A 20,518-nucleotide genomic window follows, 5' to 3' on the forward strand; every position below is an offset into this window, starting at 1 on the left:
CTTCAAAAGGCAATTTATGGGGCTTAAACAAGCACCACGTGCTTGGTATTCAGCCCTCAAAGAAGCTCTTTTAGAATTCAGTTTTGTGAATGCCAAGTCTAATTCCTCCTTATTTGTGTACCATCATGACTCAATACTTCATATTGTTTGGTCTATGTCGATGACTTGATCATTACTGGGAATCAATCTAAATTTGTGGCAAGCATCATTGACCAGCTTGGCCAAAAGTTCTCCCAAGATTTGGGGTTCCTGAATTTTTTTCTAGGTGTTGAGGTAATTCCTATAAAAGACGGACTGTTTTTATCTCAACACCACTACATTCGTGAACTTCTTGCAAAAACGAGTATGGATGGTGCCAAAGATGTGACAACACCCTTGTCAACTTCAGTTTCTTTAAAGCTTGATGATGGTTCTTCATCATTTGATTCCATGGAATATCGTCGAGTCATTGGTGCTTTGCAATATCTATCTCTAACTGGCCTGATATTAGTTTTGCAGTAAACAAACTCTCTGAATTCATGCATTGTCCAACAACAACTCACTGGACAACCATTAAGAGACTGCTGAGATATTTGAAAAATACTATTTTTCATGTCATCACCATCAGAAAATCATCCTCATCAGCAATTATATGTTTCTCGGATGCGGATTGGGTCGGCAACTTGGACAACAGGAGTTCCACATCTGCCTATCTGGTCTTACTTGGCTCAACACCCATTTCTTGGAGCTTAGAAAAACAAAGAGCCATTGCAAGGTCGTCTACCGAAGCTGAATATAGAGCACTAGCCATAGCAGCAGCTGAATCAATGTGGATACTTTCTCTATTCAAGGAGCTCAAGTTTACACTCTCTAAATTGCCATTGCTGCTGTGTGATAACTTGGGTGCAACCCATTTAAGTTTTAATCCAGTGCAACACTCAAGAATAAAACACATTCAGCTTGATCTACACTTTGTCAGAGACTTGGTTCAACAAAATGCCATTCATGTTCGTCATGTGCACACTAATGACCAACTTGCGGATTTTCTCATCAAGCCTCTTTCACGTCAACGCAGTGATCTTCTAAGAAACAAGATCGGACTCACCGATGGTAGCCCGTTCTTGCGGGGGCATATAAAGGATGATGCAAAGGATATTTTGGTGACAACCAAGAGATAACAAAAGCAACAATTATGACCCAAGATTTGTGCTAGACTTTATTCTAGGATCCGGGGTTGATATTGTATTAAATACTCTGTTTTTGGAATAGTGTTTTAATGCTCTGTAAATAGGATTATAAATTCCTAATATAGCTAAGTCAAGTCTGTATAAAAGTTTACCATCAATAGAAAACAGTGTGTCAAATTTCCAAAAACCTTGCAGTGTAAATTCGTTTCACTCAGCACCGTCATCTTCAATTCAAACCATAACATACTGCAACTCAAGATAGCATTTATCTTATCAGTTCAAATCATTCTATCCAGTATTTCAAACTCATGGGTAGATAATTCTCTATGCATGACAGCTTTGACTACAATGATATCTATAAATATAATACCTTACACTCAATTAAGGTGAGGCATAACATTTACTAATACAAAACTCTACATTCAGAAAATGTCGCGCAATTCTGTCCATCTCAGTGCGATTCATTTTAGGAACAAGTCTCTCCCTTTTACTGCCTCTGTTTTCCTTCTCTATTTATCAACACATTCGGAACCAATTACACCATGAAATCAACCTCGAAGTTTCAATACCACCACAGTGGACTCCCAGCGGTAAGTAAGAAACCCAATGCGAAGATGCCCTTAATCTCCTCTGCATAGACTCACAACAATAGAGTTATTTTCAACCACGGCTTAGGACTGTCCCCTTGTTGGTCATCATCTTACTATTCTCAGCACCTGCACAAAAATTATCCAGAGGTAACTATCTTGAGTCTTGCCTACTCATAGGTTTCACAAATAATGATTTTGGCCAGTGTGTACTTTTCACTGCTGCACCCTCATGTTTAGTCAGGATTTCTTCCCTCTCAGTTCATTCCTCTGTTAATACAAGCTCTCTCTCCTTCTCTTACGATACTGCGCCTAATTCTTTTTCTTTACCAAAGTTAGTCAATGATGCTCTTATTTTGTGAATACGTATATAATTTGAGTTTATATATATATATATATGTGCGCATGTTGGGGTTGTCGTTAAAGGAATTTTACATGTTAATTGAACCTTGAGCCAAGCTGTTTAGCCATTGTTACTAGCTACTTAATATGAGAAATGCCTATATTTTTGAGATACAATATTATGGGGTAGATGTTAGTCAAGGGTTGTAGCTGAAGTTACTCCTTTAACTTAGATAATAAATGTTGAATTGAAAAGTGAGAGTACACTTATTTTGTTAAAGTGATTGAGTGCACATTAAAATTGTTGGATTAGCACTACGAGATAAGTAGTATAATCTTATGCATCTTCTATGTATAGTAAACGAAGTCTTTAAATTATAGTAGCATGTAAAGCCCTTTCTTTGGAATTTCTTTTTAGTATCATGTTATGATGATCATGTTAAATAAGTAGGAAATGATATTTTATGATCTAGTGCATGTAATTGTGTTACATTGTCATGTTATGCTTTTATGCTATTTATGATTTTGTTAGTCATGCTATTTACGTGAATTGCATTCCCGTGCATCTCATATGTCATGAAAATTATGAAAAGTCTAAGAAGTGTAAGAAAAGATAAGAACAAAAATAGATATGTTTAAGAATAACCATAAAATGCACGGTACCAGTGTAATTATGAGTGGATATGCAAGCCACACGTTGAAGCATAGTCCATCATAGTTATATTAAGATTAGTTAAGCGGTTCTCCTTGTAGCCACAAGTACTAGGGCTAGTGCACAACCTTACATACATGATTAATGTGTGTTGACCAATAAAATAAGACAAGTGGAAGGCAAGTTCAATAAGTCATGCATAGCTCACTTGATTATATACATATTTGATAAGTTTCAAGTATACATGTTTTTCAAGGAATCCATATTTTAAAGTAGGTTTATGGTATGGCAAGTTCTATATTTGGCGTAGTGTCTCAAGAGTCAAGACAATTCAATAGGCAAGTACGGTCTACAATGTCCAAGTGCAAGAACTTGCAAATCTGGTGTAAATTGCGCATATCATCCATCATTCTGATTACTATCTTACAGGATCATAAGATGTCCACTACATAAAAACGCTAATTGCCTTATTGAAATTTGAGATGAATACATACTATTTTTGTAGGGATTCAAAGGTTTAGAATCCAACAGGATACACAACACATCAATGTAATATGCAATTAAAAGGTTTTGGTAAGTTGTCTTCCTTAACAATACCTGAACAGACTCATGAAAGTTCTCTGCTCTTAACTCCTCAAATTATACAATTGAATGTACATATGGACTTCGTTACAAAGTATATGCAGGAACATACAAGTAAATGATCTGTCAATATTGGACGATTTCCCTACACATTTCTAGATATGAGAGAAAAAAAATGATCACGTTTGCTCAGCAGACTAGGCAACTGATAATGACTCCAACAAGGCATCAACATAATCCTTAAGCTTCACTTTCGTAATTGCACCTTCCCTCCTGCTTTCTGGAACTTCTTGCCCATTCTTGAAGAAGATCAAAGTTGGCAATCCATAAACTTTGTACTCTTCAATTAGTCGAGGGTTCGCATCATGATCAATTTTTACAACCGTCAATCTGTCTCCATATTCCTAAAATTTGCAAACCAACTCTGCTTCAGGAATTACTATGAATAATAAACATGCAACATTGAAGATGAATAAGCAGTTCCCATTTCCTTGATAAATTATTCACAATTTTGGCCCATCAACTATTTATAATCGAGGTAATTACTTAGGTAACCTTGATATCTTCAGAGGTGTTGAATTAGAGGCTGAGATTTCAAATTTATCAATGTTCTTCTTGACCCAACAAAAGTGAGAGAAAGAATCCAAGTTCTTGAATTCCTCAAAGAGGAGCAAATAACTGAAGAAACAACATAGCAGGCTACAAAACCCTTGAACAGAATAATAAAATTTCACCAAACGTTATTGACAAAATAAAACATTATGAAATAAACAATAAGAATCCTAACTGTGGTTCAAAATTCATGACAGCGCTCAAAGCACAGCCAATTGACACTTCCAATGGGATTTTGTTCAGCTTTATTTTGAAACATACTTCAAAAGGATGCCAAAGAAACATTTGTTTACATTTAAAGGTTTGTTCACCAATCAAATGCTACTCTTATGTCTTTGATTTCAAATACTACTCTTATATCTTTGATTTAAAGCCTTATTTCTTTAGAATCGAATTGTCGAAATGTACGAGCATGGAGGAAATGCATTTGTGCAGTGCATGGCCTCTGTGATTTACTCTCACTTCCAACAGGTAAATCTCATGGAAAAAGAGAAGTGTCGAGGAGTGCTTGATAGAAGCAGCATACATTCCAAAACAGCATGTGAACCTGAACCATCAATGATGACTCAAGCCAAAATTAACAAACAATAATGATTTGAAAAAGCCCCCGGGCATACAAGCCTTTTAAAAAGAAGTCAGTCCCACCGGGAAAAGCAATTTTTCCTGGTGGCCCTTTTTTATAAAGGGCTTGGATGCTTAGGCTTGTATGTAGCATTACTCATTACCAAATTTCCAACAACAGCTTGCTCATAGCAGACCTTTAAACTTTAGAGTTTATGTATGATTAAGGATTATGTGACATCCAAGAAGAGATTTGCTAAACAAATGAAAAGAAATGTTGTTGATAGCTTTGAGACTTTTATCCCAATCATCAGCAGTAATGGAAATTACGGAATCACAGCCAGAAAATACATGGCATACAAGAACTCTGTTAATAGGATGCTCTGAAACTGGCCATTCTGTTTCTAGGTCAGATAATTCAAGCCAATAGCAAACTAAACTCAGACTGCAGATTTCACGAAAGTAACAAAATAAGTACTGTTTCTTCACCAATTAAAAAACTCTTACCCCATTATTCTGTAAGTTTGAGACACTTCAAATAATTCAGGTCCCATTATTGCAGGAAAACAATAATAATTTCCTGGCTTATTGTTATAAACCTCATGGTTAATCAGGTTCAGTATAGGAACCTAAGCAACTAGCTGAGTTTCACACTAACACAACCATTAACAGAGAGGTGTATCAAATTTGTCAATGATTGATTTATTGTCAACATTTTTTTTATATATAAGTACTGATTTATTGTCAGCTTTGCATTTTCTAACTGTAGTTTTGTTTTCCTTCATTCTTTCTTTCTTTAAAAGTGATTGCCATAAACCTTCTACTTCTTTGTTCCCATAAACATAAATGTAATGTATATAACCATAATAAAATAAAGGAAACTAGGCCTATAATTCAGTGTGCTTTGGACGATTTGAATTTATAAAACCCCTTTTTTTAACATTAAGGGCTAAGCTAAGGAAATCAAATTCGTCTGCTGGGTATTTCATCAAATTTTAGATAGAAACCTAAAATTGAAAATTCATGAAGTAAGTAAAAAAACTGAGCGGTTTGGTCCACGGAGGGCGGTGGCCATGGATGTTCAACCTCGGCGGCCAAAGGAGGTCCATCATGGTCGTGGAAGTAGACCAAGAGCCATGGAGCCGTGGAGAGCAATGGTGGTCCATGGCCACCAACCATGGAGGTCTAATATAATAAGGGCAATGACTATTACCAGCGTTGATTTGAGAAGAACAGAAACTTGTGCACGACGTACAAGTTGTAAGCAGTAATCAAGAACCAAAACTAGATATAATAAAACAGCTTTCTTAGTTATATATTTACGAACCATAAACAATGCATATATAGGTTTTTAAATCCAAGAGATGAATTGGAAGGAGAAACGACGGATAGTAATCAGACCTGGGCGATCGATTCGATAGCAGGGGAGATTAAGCGGCAGGGACCGCACCAAGTGGCGACAAACTCCACCAGAACAGGACGGTCGGACTTCAAGACAATGTCAGGGAACTGGGTCTCGTTTATCTCCGTAATACCACCGCAAGTTATCGACAACTTGCGAGCAGCAGAGGAATTACGCAACCACGGTGTTCTGCTTTGGATTCGAGACGCCAAGAAGGGGTTCTTGGAGCAGCTGGGCGCCAACCAAGCGGTTGGGGAGCTGGAGGTTGAGGTAACTGTACAAACCGGGAGGAGTGGAGGCCTTAAAAATAACGCTGAATGAGAGAGGAGAGTGTCCATCGTCGGTCAAGCTGAGATCAATCAATAGGCAGAGAAGGAGAAAGACTGGATAGCATAGAGCATTATCATCGGCTATAGCGTGGAAGCCACTCCTAACTTGTGGACACAAACGTAGCAATTGACGTGATGCGAAGATTCGAAACTTCAACGAGCATAAGAGATTATTTATTTATTTTGTTTTTATTTTTTTGTTTTTTCGTTTTTTTGTTTTTTTTTTTTATGTAATATTAAATAAAGATTCACAAATTTATTTATACTAGTGATTCAGTTGTATACACGTCCTTTTAATATTTGAGAAATTATACTCAGCAACTATGCTAATTTTTTTTACACCGCACACCATGCCACATCACAGTTTCCAGTCTGAGCCTTTTTCTGCCCGTGCTCCTTTCTGTTATGAAAAACGATGACAATAAATTGAAAAAGAATATAGAACGAGAAAAACAATCACACAAGACATAAGATTTACGTAATTCGGCAAATTACCTACGTCCACGGGGGCTGCAGAGGATTTTATTATTGAAGAATATCACACTACAATGATGGATCAATCACTGTACGCCCACATTATTTCTACAATACGGTCATATGATATAATAATCATATATATAGTCAAACGGCAAAAAAAAATCCTAAAAAGCATGTTTGCTCAAGTGGCGTGTCGAACTCGCGTCGAGCGAACTTCCTTCTCACATCCGCTCGAACTCACTGTCAAGCTGACATCAAGCATTCAACTCTGCTTGACTTCGCTCAAGCGGCCAATGCCTCCGCTCAAGTGATGTGGACCAGACTGTACAGTACTTAACAATTCTCCCACTTGGAGACTGGTACACTCGTTGTATCGCCGTCTTCCTCAAACATGATATCCTCCACATCTGCAACTCACTACCCCTGTCTTCATGCTAGAAGACCAATTGAAGTTGCGCACAACTTCAGTTTCTCAAGTGTAACACCCTTTGTCAACATATCAGCAGGGTTCTTGCTTACACAAATCTTCTCAAGTAACAACTGTCCGTCATCTAACAATGATCGTATGAAGTGATACCTGATCTGAATGTGCTTGGTCCTGGAATGAAATGCTGGATTCTTGGCAATGAATATGGCACTCTGACTATCACTGTAGAGAGTGTCTTTCTAATTCCTTTTACCCAATTCCTCCAAGAAGGCTTGTAGCCATATCATCTCATTTGCAGTATCTGACACTACAATATACTCAGCTTCTGTAGTAGACAAAGAAACTGTTTTCTGTAGATTAGAACTCCATGACACTGCAATACCACTAAGTGTATAAACAAAGCCTATGGTACTCTTTCTGCTATCAATATCTCCAGCTAGATCAGCATCAACATAGCCCTGTACCTCCAAGCTCTCTCCAGAGAAACACAAACAGGTTTCTGAGGAGCCCTTTAGGTACCTCAAAATCTATTTCACTGCTTCCCAATGTTGCTTTTTTGAGTTACTCATGTATCTACTCACAACTCTCACTATATGAGCAATATCCGGTCTTGTGCAAACCATAGCATACATAAGTGAACCAATAGCTGAGGCATAAGGAATCTTACTCATGTAATCTTGTTCCTCCTCTGACTCAAGTGACTGATTCTTGCTAAGTCTGAAATGACTGCCCAAGGGTGTGCCAACTGGTTTGGCCTTGTCCATATTGAACCTGCTGAGTACCTTTTTCACATACTCAGCCTGTGAGAGTCTTAACGTACCTCTGACTCTATCTCTGACAATTCTCATGCCAATGATTTGTTTTGCAGCTCCCAAATCCTTCATTACAAAGTGTTCTGACATCTGCTTTTTCAGATTATTGATCTCATCAATACTAACCCCTACAATAAGCATGTCATCCACATACAACAACAGAATAATATGAGAATTGTCAAAGTGCCTGACATAGCAACAATGATCTACCTGATATCTAATGTACCCTGCACTGTGCATAAAGTTATCAAATTTCTCGTACCACTGTCTAGGAGCTTGCTTCAGGCCATACAAGCTCTTCCTCAGTTTGCAAATTGAACCTTCCTTTCCCTGTACCACAAACCCCTCAGGCTGGTGCATGTAGATGTCTTCTTCAAGATCTCCATGAAGAAAAGCTGTCTTCACATCTAACTGTCCAAGAAATAAATTTTCAGTAGCAACCATAGCCAGTACCATTCTGATGGTTGTGATCTTCACCACAGGAGAAAAGATCTCAGAGTAATCAATACCCTACTTCTGCTGAAAGCCTTTTACAACAAGTCTGGCCTTGTACCTCTTACTACCATCATGCTTAGTTTCCACCCAGTACACCCACTTGTTGTGTAATGCCTTCTTCCCTGATGAAAGTTCTGTCAACTCCCATGTTTGATTCCCTAACAGGGAATCCATCTCATCTTTCATGGCCAGCTCCCACTTGCTAAAATTTTCATCTTGCAAGGTTTTTTCGTAACTCTGCAGTTCTCCACCATCTGTCAACAAAATGTAATTCAAAGTAGGTGAGAAACGTTGTAGAAGACGTATAGTCCTAACTGACCTGTGAAATGCAACTGTAGGAGTGGACAGTTCTGAAACTACCTGTGGAATAATAGGAATGGGTGCACTGGACCCACTCTCCCCGTCACTCACATCTCTACACTGCATTGTAACCTCTGGTAGGTCATCCAATCTTACAAACTCAGACTCTTGAGGAGCTACTACAGAAGCTGTACTAGACTTATTCTTGTACATAATTTTCTCATTGAAAATCACATTCCTGCTTCTTATGATCTTCCGACTCTGATCATCCCAGAAACGATAGACAAATGCCTCGTCTCCATAGCCAATGAAATTTCTTTGACTTAACCTCAAGTTTACTACGAGCATCAGAATCAATAAGTACATAAGAAAGCCAACCAAAAGTATTAAGGTGAGAAAATTTGACCTCTTTCCCACTCCAAACCACCTCAGGCAGTCCACAATCCAGTGGAACTGATGGCCCTTTGTTTATCAAGTAAACTGCAGTGCTGGCTGCATCTGCCTAGAAAGTGGGTGGTAGTCCAGCGTGCAACCTCATGCTTCTAGCACGCTCATTAATGGTTCTATTTATATGCTTAACAACTCCATTTTGCTGTGGTGTCCCAGGAATGGTCTTCTCCATTCTGATACCCAGAGTTGCACAGTACTTCTTGAACCCACCATCGACATACTCACTACCATTGTCAGACCTCAAACATTTCAGTTTCAAGTCTGTCTCTGTCTCAACCATGGCTTTCCAAATTTTGAATACATTAAATACATCAGATTTATGCTTCAAAAAATAAACCCATACCTTCCTACTATGGTCATCAATGAACGTGACATAGTAGCGAGAACCTCCAAGAGATGCCACTGGAGAAGGACCCCACATATCTGTGTGCACAAGATCCAGTCTTCTTGTCTTAGGCATCCTGCCACTTTTTAAGAAGTTGACCTTCTTTTGTTTCCCCATAACACAACTCTCACACATACTGAGATTAACTGACTTCAATTCTGGTAGCTTGCCCTTAGATAGAAGTTCCTTCATACCCTTCTGACTCATATGGCCAAGCCTGCAATGCCACAAATCTGCTGTGCTCTCTGCAACGGTAGTAGCAATAGTGTCAATCAAACCAGTAGTCATATATAGTGTACCAGTTTTCTTACCCTGAGCCAGTACCAATGCCCCTTTTGTGACCTTTCAGGTGCTATCTGAGAACACCACTGAATGACCACATTCATCGATTTGCCCAACAGAAATGAGGTTCTTCTTTAACTCAGGAATGTGCCTGACCTTTTGCAAGGTCCATTTGTTCTTGCCAAGGAGTGCAATATCAATGTCTCCCATCCCCACTACATTCAAAGCCTCTCATCAACCAAATACACCTTCCCAAAATCACTTGCAACATAGTTCCGCATTAGCTTCCGGTGGGAAGATGTATGGAAGGAAGCCCCTGAATCCAGTATCCAGTCATCAACTGGACTATGAACTGCAAGCAATAGTGCATCCTGTACTTCTTCAGTTACTACATTAGCACTATCATTCTTAGTCTTCTTAGGGTTTTTCCAGTTCTTCTTTATGTGGCCAGCTTTGCCACAATTCCAGCAAGTTGAGGCCTGGTCAGGTTGCCTGCTGACCAGGCCTCAACTTGCTCTTGCCCCTGTACTTTGATTTTGATCTTCCACTGTTTGAGTTCTTGTCTTGTGATCTCCCTCGAGAATCAACATTTAGAGCTGAACTCAAACCCGAGGTCTCGCCTGAATCTTTCCTGCACACCTCTTCAGCCAAAATCAAATCACGAATATCATCATATTTCAATTTAGATTTACCAGCAGAATTACTGACAACCATTCTCATGACTTCCCAACTATTTGGCAGTGAAGCCAATAGTATCAGTGCACGTATCTCATCCTCAAATTCAATTTTAACAGACAACAATTGATTTGTGATAGTATTAAAATCATTCAAATGTTGTGCAACAGACGTACCATCTGCCATCTTCAAATTGAATAACTTTTTCATCAAATATACCTTGTTATTCGCTGATGGCTTTTTATACATACTTGACAAAGCCGCCATGAGATCCACAGTCGTTTTCTCTTTAATGACGTTGTATGCAACGAATCTCGATAGGGTTAATCGAATAACTCCCAGAACCTGTCGATCCAACAGGTTCCAATTAGCATCATCCATCTTTTCCGGTTGCTTTCCCAATAGTGGAAGATGAAGTTTCTTCCCATAGAGGTAGTCCTCTATTTGCATCCTTCAGTATCCAAAATCCATGCCATCAAACTTCTTGATCCCCGATGCCTTCAATTTATCTCCAGGCATTGTTTTTTTCTCTCAGACCCGAACCTGGCTCTGATACCAATTGTTGTAATGACAATAAATTGAAAAAGAATATGGAACGAGAAAAACAATCACACACGACATAAGATTTACGTGGTTCGGCAAATTGCCTACATCCACGGGAGCTGCAGATGATTTTATTATTGAGGAATATCACACTATAATGATGGATCATTGTACATCCATAGTGTTTCTACAATATGGCCATATGATATAATAATCATATATATAGTCAAACGGCGGAAAAAACCCTAAAAAGCATGTTCGCTCGAGCGGCATGTCGAGCTCACGTCGAGCAAACTTCCTTCCCGCATCCGCTCGAGCTCACTGTCTAGCTGACATCGAGCATTCAACTCTACCTGACTTCGCTTAAGCGGCCAATGCCTCCGTTCGAGCGGTGTGGACTAGACTCTACAGTACTTAACACTTTCTTTATGAAAAATCAACCCCTCGTTCAACTTGAATCTCGAGGAGAGAGAAAGGACTCAATGAGTGAGAGAGAAAGGGCTTGATGAGTGAGAGTGAGCTCAAGGAGAGAGAGGGGGACTTGGAGAGAGAGAGAGAGAGAGAGAGAGAGAGAGAGAGAGAGAGAGAGAGAGAGAGAGAGAGAGAGAGAGAGAGAGAGAGAGAGAGAGAGAGAGAGAGAGAGAGAGAGAGAGAGAGATAGAGAGAGAGCTAATGGGGGAAATGAGATTATGGGAAAATAGAATCACGAGGAAATGATATGAAAAAAAATTGGCAGTGTGCAGTGTAAAGGTTGTTGTATAGTAGTCCTCTTTAAGACTATACAAAATCTAATAGTGGGGAGGTTAGTAGAGTATACTCCTCAAATCATCAACGAATGAAATGAAACAAAATAGCACAAACTAGATATCTAAAAAATGACTGAATGACCAGGCGAATTACTAGAAAAGAGAGAATGAGAGTTTTTGATAAATAAGTGTTGAGAAATTTGTAATTATTATGTAATTTTAGAAGATCTCAAATGATTTGAGCTATTTATATATACATGAGAATTCCTTTTTAAATCTAAGGGTAGGCTTGACAAGTGGGACGAGATATAAAATTTTCATCTCATCTTATCTCAACATTACAACTTTTTAAATTCACACACAAAATATAATAAATAATTCAATTTTTTCAAGTTCCAATTCAACATTTTCAAATTTCTAAATAATAATAATATTAAAAAATAATATTTTAAATTTTCATCTAAAACTAAAAATTCTTATCTCACTGTTCAAACCTACCCTAAAATGTTTCTTTCTTTGTAGCAAATGGAAAAAGGTGCATCATTCACTTTAGAAAAATTTCAAACATATCACGCTCATTTGAAATCATTTTTCCAATTTCAAATACACTTAAAAAAGATAATAAATCATTTTTCAATTTTTCAAATATATCATACATATGTGAAAAAGTATGGAAATTGATTTTTCATGAGTTCTTAAATATTTTTGAGACTTAAAACTTTTTCAAATTAGTAAGAGATGTATAAAATGATATTCTTAAAGCTTGATTAGTATAAATTGTCCATTTTTTGGTCATGCTTGATTTATTGATGCTTTTTATCTTTTAACACTTGATGTGATCAATTTGGAGCTCCTTTATGCTTGAACTTGGCTGTTGCCATCAAAATCCATGAGTAGCTATGAAATTATATGATACTTAAAACCTTGGGTTTAACAGTTTTTATATAGGGTCGTGGAAGGGCAAGTGTTAAGATGTATTTTGGTCTCTTAAGTCGAGATTAAGGTGTCGTGTCTTGCACATGCCAAGTTTGGGTTCGAACGGTCATCCTATATGACCACAATACTTTGAGAAGCTCCTTGGTGCAGGGTCCTTTGTGATCACCCAACAATAAGAACTATGGTCTTGTTTGTCGCCTTGACCAGCCCATTCATTCTCTTGTGGGTCGACGGCTAGATCTCAAGTCAATAGAATGCCTCCAATGCGTCAGAAGCGGTATTAGAGTTTTATATATGAAAAAATCTGGTTACAAGTATAATTGTGTACTAATTTGTGCATCAATTTAATGTGATTGGTCAAAAAGTAAATTTTATTGAAAACAGTGTTAATTTAAATTTTAAGTATGAATAAATCAGTATTGGTACGCAGATTAGTATGTGACTTTATTTGCATGTAGCAAAACTCTTTATATATATGGAGTCCAGAGAGGCCTTTATGTCGAGGAAGGAATTGTGGGATTTTGCACGGGATGATATCCAAGTTTTAGTTGCCTTTAAGAGGTTTACATATGATTTTACATTTGGGATATACTACCTTAAGAGAGACCTCCATTTATTTGCCACTTTAATCAAATACCTCAACTTTGTAGCCTTTTTTTCTCTCTCCAGTCTCCTCACATTGACATCGACGTACAGTAAAAAGGGAAAGTCCAAGAAAAAAAAAAAGAGCACTCCAAAAGCTATGTTTGTTGAGGGATTGTAGTTCATGGTCAAAATTAAATGACTATGCTTAATCCTAATGCAATGCGGAAGATTTGCATTCTAATTGGCTAAATTTTAGATAACACTAGCATTTGTCTAAGCCAATACCCGTGCACAAAGCTCCTAAAAGTGAAAGCTTTGACAACTTGGAATCAATGATTTTCTTACATCAAAAATTGAGGGAAAAAAAAAAGAAAAAGAAAAGAAAGAGAAATAGCTAAAATGTAACTGTGCCTATAAGGTATCATTAGAGGGCTGGGCTACAGGGTCTTCTTTTCTGCCTGAGACTGCCTCTCTCGCTTACGCTATTCTATGCAAATTTCAAGCTTGCTTTGTGAAAACCTTTCTCCTCATTTGAGTTCCATTCAGATAGGTAATACTCTTCCTCTGTGACATGCATTTATAGATACATAGTTGTTGTTGTTGTTGTTGTTATTGTTTTTTTTTTTTTTTTATTCCTCTACACTTTCCTTTTTTAATGTAAAACGTGACCATCACATGGTAGAACTGTAACAGCCCGTAAGAAATTTAACTATTAAATTTCTATAGACTTTAGGAACCTATTAAAAATTCCGTAAGTTTTCATGAATCGACTAATTGTAAAAATTTTAATCTATCAACATAGTCAGTGTTATCACTCACTATGGTGCCAAAAATGCGATTTTTATTATTTGAGGTAGTTAGAAGTATCAAAATATGCTATGATCTGCGCTACTAAACTCAGTTGATTATTTAAAATCTTATGACGCAATAACTCATTTTCATAATTTCGGACGAAACGCTTGTTTGAAACTGTGAAATTATTTTTTAGGGGCACTTTGGGGTTGAGTTTTGGTAAATGGTTTTCATTGTAGGTTAACATGAATATTTAGGATTTTTTAGTACTAAGTTTATTACGTATTTTTTTGGTGTGAATAGTAATCTCGATAAGCATACTAAGTGCAGTGTTTTCAAAATTATTATGTGGCATGTCCAAATTAGGTTAGAGAAGTTTTATTTGAACACTTGGTAAAATCTTAGCCACACATAATAAATAGTATTAGATACTTGGCACAAAGAGGAACTATTAGATGGATTTGTGAAGGAAATCAAGGTGCGAGATCATGCCACCTAAACAAAACTTTTTTTCATCAAATCAACCAAATTGAGCAAGATCAAAGAGGGTTTCAACCCTAGTGAAATCTTAAATGGTTGGAATCCAATTGAAACCCCAAAAGTTTGGTTAAAACCGAAACCCTAAACGGTTTCCCCAACCCTAAATTGGCCTTCAAACCCTTTTTGATACAATTTCTAGTATTGTGTTTAATTACTTGATTAAATCACTTTCACATGCTATTAACTTCTTAAATCCTTGTTATGATATCATTATCCAACCTTTTAAATCTTGAAAATTTGATTGGAGTAAGAAAAATTGGATTTGAGCTTGATAGCATCTCAAACCCTAACCAAACCCCCTTTAAACCCCAAATTGAAGCCTACTTGGTTGAGGCCCACCAAGGTCCATGAATTTGGCCACCTTGGCAAAATTTCTTGAAGAGGGTTCCTCCCCCACATGGCAGACCATCCACTGCCCTTGGCTGCACCCAATATTGCCTTGATGTGAAGGAGAAACCCATCTTATCAACCTCCATACCTCACAGCTTTTACAGGCAGTCCTTTCCTCTCACTATTCTCCACTTTATGTCACATAGCCATCTCCAATCAAGGGTCATTCAAGCCCATATGTTCCCCCTCCAGAAGTCTAGAGTCATGCATGACACAATTCTTTCCCTTTAATCGCTTCTTCATCCTATTCTTAGAGAGAAATCCAAAAGAGCTCTCTCTGACAGATTTCTGGGTCTTTTTGCGTGGAGATTTTGGACCATTTTTAAGTATTTTCACATGATGAATCCTTCATAAAAGTTCTTCCTATTTGAATATATTTTCTGTAGATATATTATTCGTATTATTCCATGGTTATTTTGTCAGTCAAAAGTATTTTTAACCATGTAAAGGTTGTTTTGGGCGTGAAACTGGAGAGTATGTTATGTTTTGAAGTTTTTGACCAAGCTAATGGATATATCTTGGTCCGAAAATTTTATGAAATATTTTTAGAATATGTTTATGAGTTTCCATTCAAGTTTTTTTGCATGAATAAAGTTTTTGATGATAGATTTTCTTAGATATAGAAACTTTAGATATAGAAACTTGAAAACTGGAAGTGGAAAAATAATTTTTGTTTAGAGAAAGTTTGAATATTTCATGGATTGATCTTACTCTAAAGGCTTTTATATTTTTATATGATAATCCTAAGTCTCTTATTTTCATGTTAGGATGTTATTTTGAAGATATTTAGTATTAGTTTTAAAGATATGATTTTTCTATGTAAGAGGATTTCGGTTAGGCCTAAGATTTGATTTTTTGAATTAGATCCATGTTTTATTGATTTTTAGCATGTGATTTTAAGTTTGATGGTTGTATATTCTTTAGGACACATTTTTAAACCATGTGATGCTTTATTTTTAAAATCTCACATTCTTAAGCCATTGATCAAGAGATTTATCAAAATGGGTTGAGGAAAAAGTTTCTATTTTTGGACTAAGTGTAAAACCAAAAAACTCCGAGTGTTATTTTGTGATTTTTGGAGTTAGGATGTGAAATCCTTAAGTTAGGGGTAAAATGGTCATTTTTTCACATGTAGAGGGTAAAATGGTAATTTTACTTTTGGTTATCTCTTTTACACATTTCTAATTGTTAGTAATTAAATTTCTAACTTTTAGAATATTCTCTTACACTTCCTCGTGTTTCGCACTTTTTTTTCATTGAAAGTGACAAATGAGGTAAGTTAACTTCTAACTTACTATCAGTTTACTGTGTATGTATGATGGGTAAGGGAACTACAATTTATATATGTATGTTACCATATATGACATGCCATGCCACGTCATTACATGTTTATCTATTATGCATAATTTATTCTATTATGAATATTTATTTGTTACACAATCTATTCTGTCATGTATTGCTATATGTTATAAGTATGCAAAGTTAAGTATGTCATATATTACATGTATGTCATATCATGTAATATCCACTATTGCAAGTATGATATCTATTACATGTTCAGTCATGTTACAAAATGTTTCCATCTCAAGTAAGTCATGTCTTTCAAGTTACGTTTAAGTCAGTTATGTATAGGATATTCGCAATGTAATCATTATGATTGTCCAAGTATCTTCATTTGTAATTTACAGGAGGTACTTTTGGCGAAATCATTTTAATTGTTAGAATGCCGTTCAAGTTCAATTATGCAGATACTCCTAGCATAATCATTCTGATTGTTAGGGTATTTTATTTAAAATACTTGTGATGGAATCATTCTAATTGTCAGAGTATTACTGGGTACTCTTGTTGTAATCATTCTGATTGCTAGGGTACGTGTTTTAAAATACTCGTGATGGAATCATTCTGATTGTCAGAGTATTACTAGGTACTCCTAGTGTAATCATTCTGATTGTTAAGGTACGTGATTTAAAATACTCATGATGGAATTATTCTGATTGTCTGAGTATCTCTGACGGAATACATTAAGCGGAATCATTTTGATTGTTCACTATTCCTGACAAAACGACTGATTGAATCATTTTGATTGTTAGAATTCAAGTCCAAGTTCATGTCAAGAAGTTAAGAATAAGCAATTATGGTAACCCCATGAGATAAGAATACACCATCATGGTGATCCCATGCAATAAGAATAAGCAATCATGGTGACCCCATGAGATAAGAATAAGTTTCAGATCAAGTCCACGTTACGTCAAGTTTTAGATCAAGTTTTAGATCAAGTTCATGTTATGTTACGTTATGCTCACGTACATGTTATGCTCAAGTTCAAGTTCATGTTATGTTATGTTCACGTTCACATTATATCTCAAATTCACGTTTAGGTCATGTTATGCTCAAGTTTATATTAAGTTTAAGTTTATGTTTATGTTATGTATGTTCACGTTCATGATATGTTTCAAGTCCATGTTACGTTTTAAGTTCACGTTCATGTTATGTTACTAGTCCATGTTATGTTTTAAGTTCAAGTTTATGTCATATCAATTAAAGTTCAGTTCTAAGTGCAAGTTCATGTCATGTTAAGTCAAGTTCAGCTCACGTTTCAATCCAGGTTATGTTAGTTACGCCATGCTATATGTCAAGTTATGTTGTGCTTACTTACGACTTTAATTATGCATTCATACTTTTACTGTCATGCTTGCATCATTAACCTATGTGAGAGTTTCCTGTTAACTTATTGAGATTTGTAATCAAATCTCACCGTGGTAGTCTCAACTACCATTCCCCCTGAATAGTAGGCGATGTGTCAGGATTAGAGTAGGGAGCAAACATTGATAGACTAGAGGAGGTTGACTAGATGATGCAGACGCAACGCGGAGCTTACAGCTTCCATAGTTAGTTTTTGGATATTATTCGGGTCTCGTTAGTTGAGTTATATGAGTTACTCAACGAATTTCCTCAATAGTATTTTTTTGGTAATGTAAATATGGAGTCTGGTATCTCATATTTTTGAGATTACAGTCTTGTAAGACTCGTACTGAAATCGTGGATATTTATTTTGTTAAGTATGCTTGGATTACGATTTAACTATTTGGAATATTATAAGTTTGGTGCATAGTATTGCTCAAGAAAAAAAAATTATCCGTTGCGAATATTGCATAATGCTAGATGCATGTTAGAAACATTGCATCTTATATGTCATGAACGGGGGTAGGTGACCTTGTGTTACTTGTCTGATACTTCAAATGTCCGTTCGATCCTAAACAGAAATCTGGCATCATCACAAGAACCATATCAAGCAATCAAAAGTAGTGATATACTCCAGTGGCTGAGGAGCATTTCTCATTGAAAAATGCATAAAACAACATTCATAAAGGCTAAAGCCTAAAATTGCGTAGAAGTTATAACTAAATAAAGGCTAAAAACAATTATTCAACATAAACAAAATCTAAAACAATATATACAAATAATGCAAACTCGTAAAAATGTACTTACCAAAAAATATATATGTTATACTTATATCATACTATATATGTAACTATGTAATTTAATATGTAGGGATAAATAATAATATCCTAATAACTTAATATTAATATTCATGTTCAAGAGTAAGTTTATATCAATGAACCATCAATAACAAGATTAACATTTTATGCTATATTAATTTTATAACATGAAATTTTAATCTTCTTCAAGAAGGCAGAGAAAAAATAAAATGACAGTGAGAGAGTCAAGGAGGACTACATATATAGTGATCTTCTTCAAATGATGTACAAACACGTCTTCTTTATTTTTTTAGTACATAAAATTTTTTGAAAAGTGAGGAAAAAATGGTAATTTTGTTTTGTTTGGCGTGCATTCTTTTCCCCATTCTCGATGAGTTGATGACCCAATACCTTAAAATCAATCTTGATTTCTCTCTCGTTGTATGCTTTTTATGGAGAGTATATTACTTTTGTAAAGTTTTGAGAAGTGAGAATTGTCATAGAAAAACAAGCAAAAAAGATTTGGCTAGAGACAAACCCCACAAACAAAATGATTGATCATTTTTCTTCAATATGAGTAAATTTATTATTAGCAATCTTTCATTTAATATGAGTAATTAATGCCTGGAATTTAGAATGTGATTGAGCTGAAATATTGCATATTTTAGCTATTTAAAACCAATGTATTTTAAATTCATCATGACAATTATTGGTTTTAAATGGAAAAATGGTTAAAGTGAATAAATCAAAGTTGTGATTTTAATTGATTAAAAGCATGAATTTCTGTTTGAATTCTACCAACTATTGATTACTGTGCATTCTAGTCCATAATTTTTCTTGCTTTCTATTATCATTTGTGTTTGTACCATTGTTCTCCTTGTTCTTCATGTTCATAAGGTTTCTTGAGCTATCTTTCCATCTTCAAAAGATAGAAGCACTTCTTGCCAACTCATTTTCCAATAAATATATCACATTCCTTGCGAAATCCTATGCTTCTCAAACCTTGGAAATTTAACTTAAGAGGATTCTGCGAGTTGTATATTTGATTGAATATTGCAACTACAAGAATTCCCTCTCCACGTTTGCACCAGCATTATAACTATGGCCCACTTGTGTTAGAATTTTGAAGAGTGTTGAAGTTTGCACATTTCACATTTCTTGGGTGGCTATATATCTTTGAATTGAGTCATTTGTCATTTACATTGGTTCAATCTGAACTGGGGTGCTGTGAATTAAGTGGCTAGGAGATCTTTAAATGAGATTTGAACTTCCTGAGGTGGATCTGAGATTGTTGAAAGGCTTGAGTTGTTTACAAAATCATTCTGCAAGTTTCATTATGGATGCGAGATCAAGAAAGGTTCCTGGCCCTCTGGTTGAAGGAAAGAAGATAGAATATCATCATCAAGGAAAGAAGATTGAATACCAACGCAGCCTGTCACATGGGAAGGGGAGCAGCAGAAGATTGTTGGCTTCAAGTTACTTCAGCTTAGAGTCATTGTTTTTGCTTACCACACGGACACCATGCAGCAACTCATTCGGACCATGCACGGGACCAACTTACACATGCAGACAGCAACTCATTCGGACCACATGGACAGCAACCTGAACGTGCAGCAACCTAGACAGAAAGCATACAGCACGTTGCAGACAAACACAGCAGCAAAGACACTCACACACCCTTCGGACAGCACTCACACATGCGTGCAGCAACCTGGACAGAAAGCATACAGCATGTTGCAAAAAAACACAGCAGCAAAGACACTCACACACCCTTCGGATAGCACTCACACATGCATGCACACATGTACACAACAGAAAGCATACAGCACGTTACATCAGACCAGCCTCATTCGGACAGCACACAGCTGGACCCACAGCAGCTCACACATGCAGACCTTTGGACAGCTGAAGCAGAAAACTCACATGTGCAGCAGCTACTACAGCAAGAGAAGAAGACTCACACATGCAGAA

At 36.4% G+C, this 20,518-nt stretch overlaps 1 protein-coding gene across 1 annotated transcript; it reads right to left on the reverse strand.

Moving 5' to 3' along the window:
- Positions 1–3,280: 3,280 nt before the first annotated feature.
- LOC122311737 (thioredoxin X, chloroplastic) lies at positions 3,281–6,369 on the reverse strand. The gene is made up of 2 exons (XM_043126385.1): positions 5,904–6,369; positions 3,281–3,733 (listed from the first exon to the last, which is right to left on the reverse strand). Exons 1-2 carry the CDS (start codon positions 6,240–6,242, stop codon positions 3,527–3,529), a joined length of 546 nt encoding a protein of 181 aa, XP_042982319.1. The 5' UTR covers positions 6,243–6,369; the 3' UTR covers positions 3,281–3,526.
- Between the last annotated feature and the right edge of the window lie 14,149 nt (positions 6,370–20,518).

Source organism: Carya illinoinensis, chromosome 5 (assembly GCF_018687715.1).
Source record: "Carya illinoinensis cultivar Pawnee chromosome 5, C.illinoinensisPawnee_v1, whole genome shotgun sequence".
Taxonomy (NCBI): domain Eukaryota; kingdom Viridiplantae; phylum Streptophyta; class Magnoliopsida; order Fagales; family Juglandaceae; genus Carya; species Carya illinoinensis.

What these genes read in the sequence shown, in the direction of transcription:
- LOC122311737 (XM_043126385.1), bottom strand. Translation starts at nt 6,242, where the DNA reads ATGGACACTCTCCTCTCTCATTCAGCGTTATTTTTAAGGCCTCCACTC. An exon ending in CTATCGAATCGATCGCCCAG is followed by an intron (nt 3,734 to 5,903) that starts GTCTGATTACTA and finishes TGCAAATTTTAG; the next exon opens with GAATATGGAGACAGATTGAC.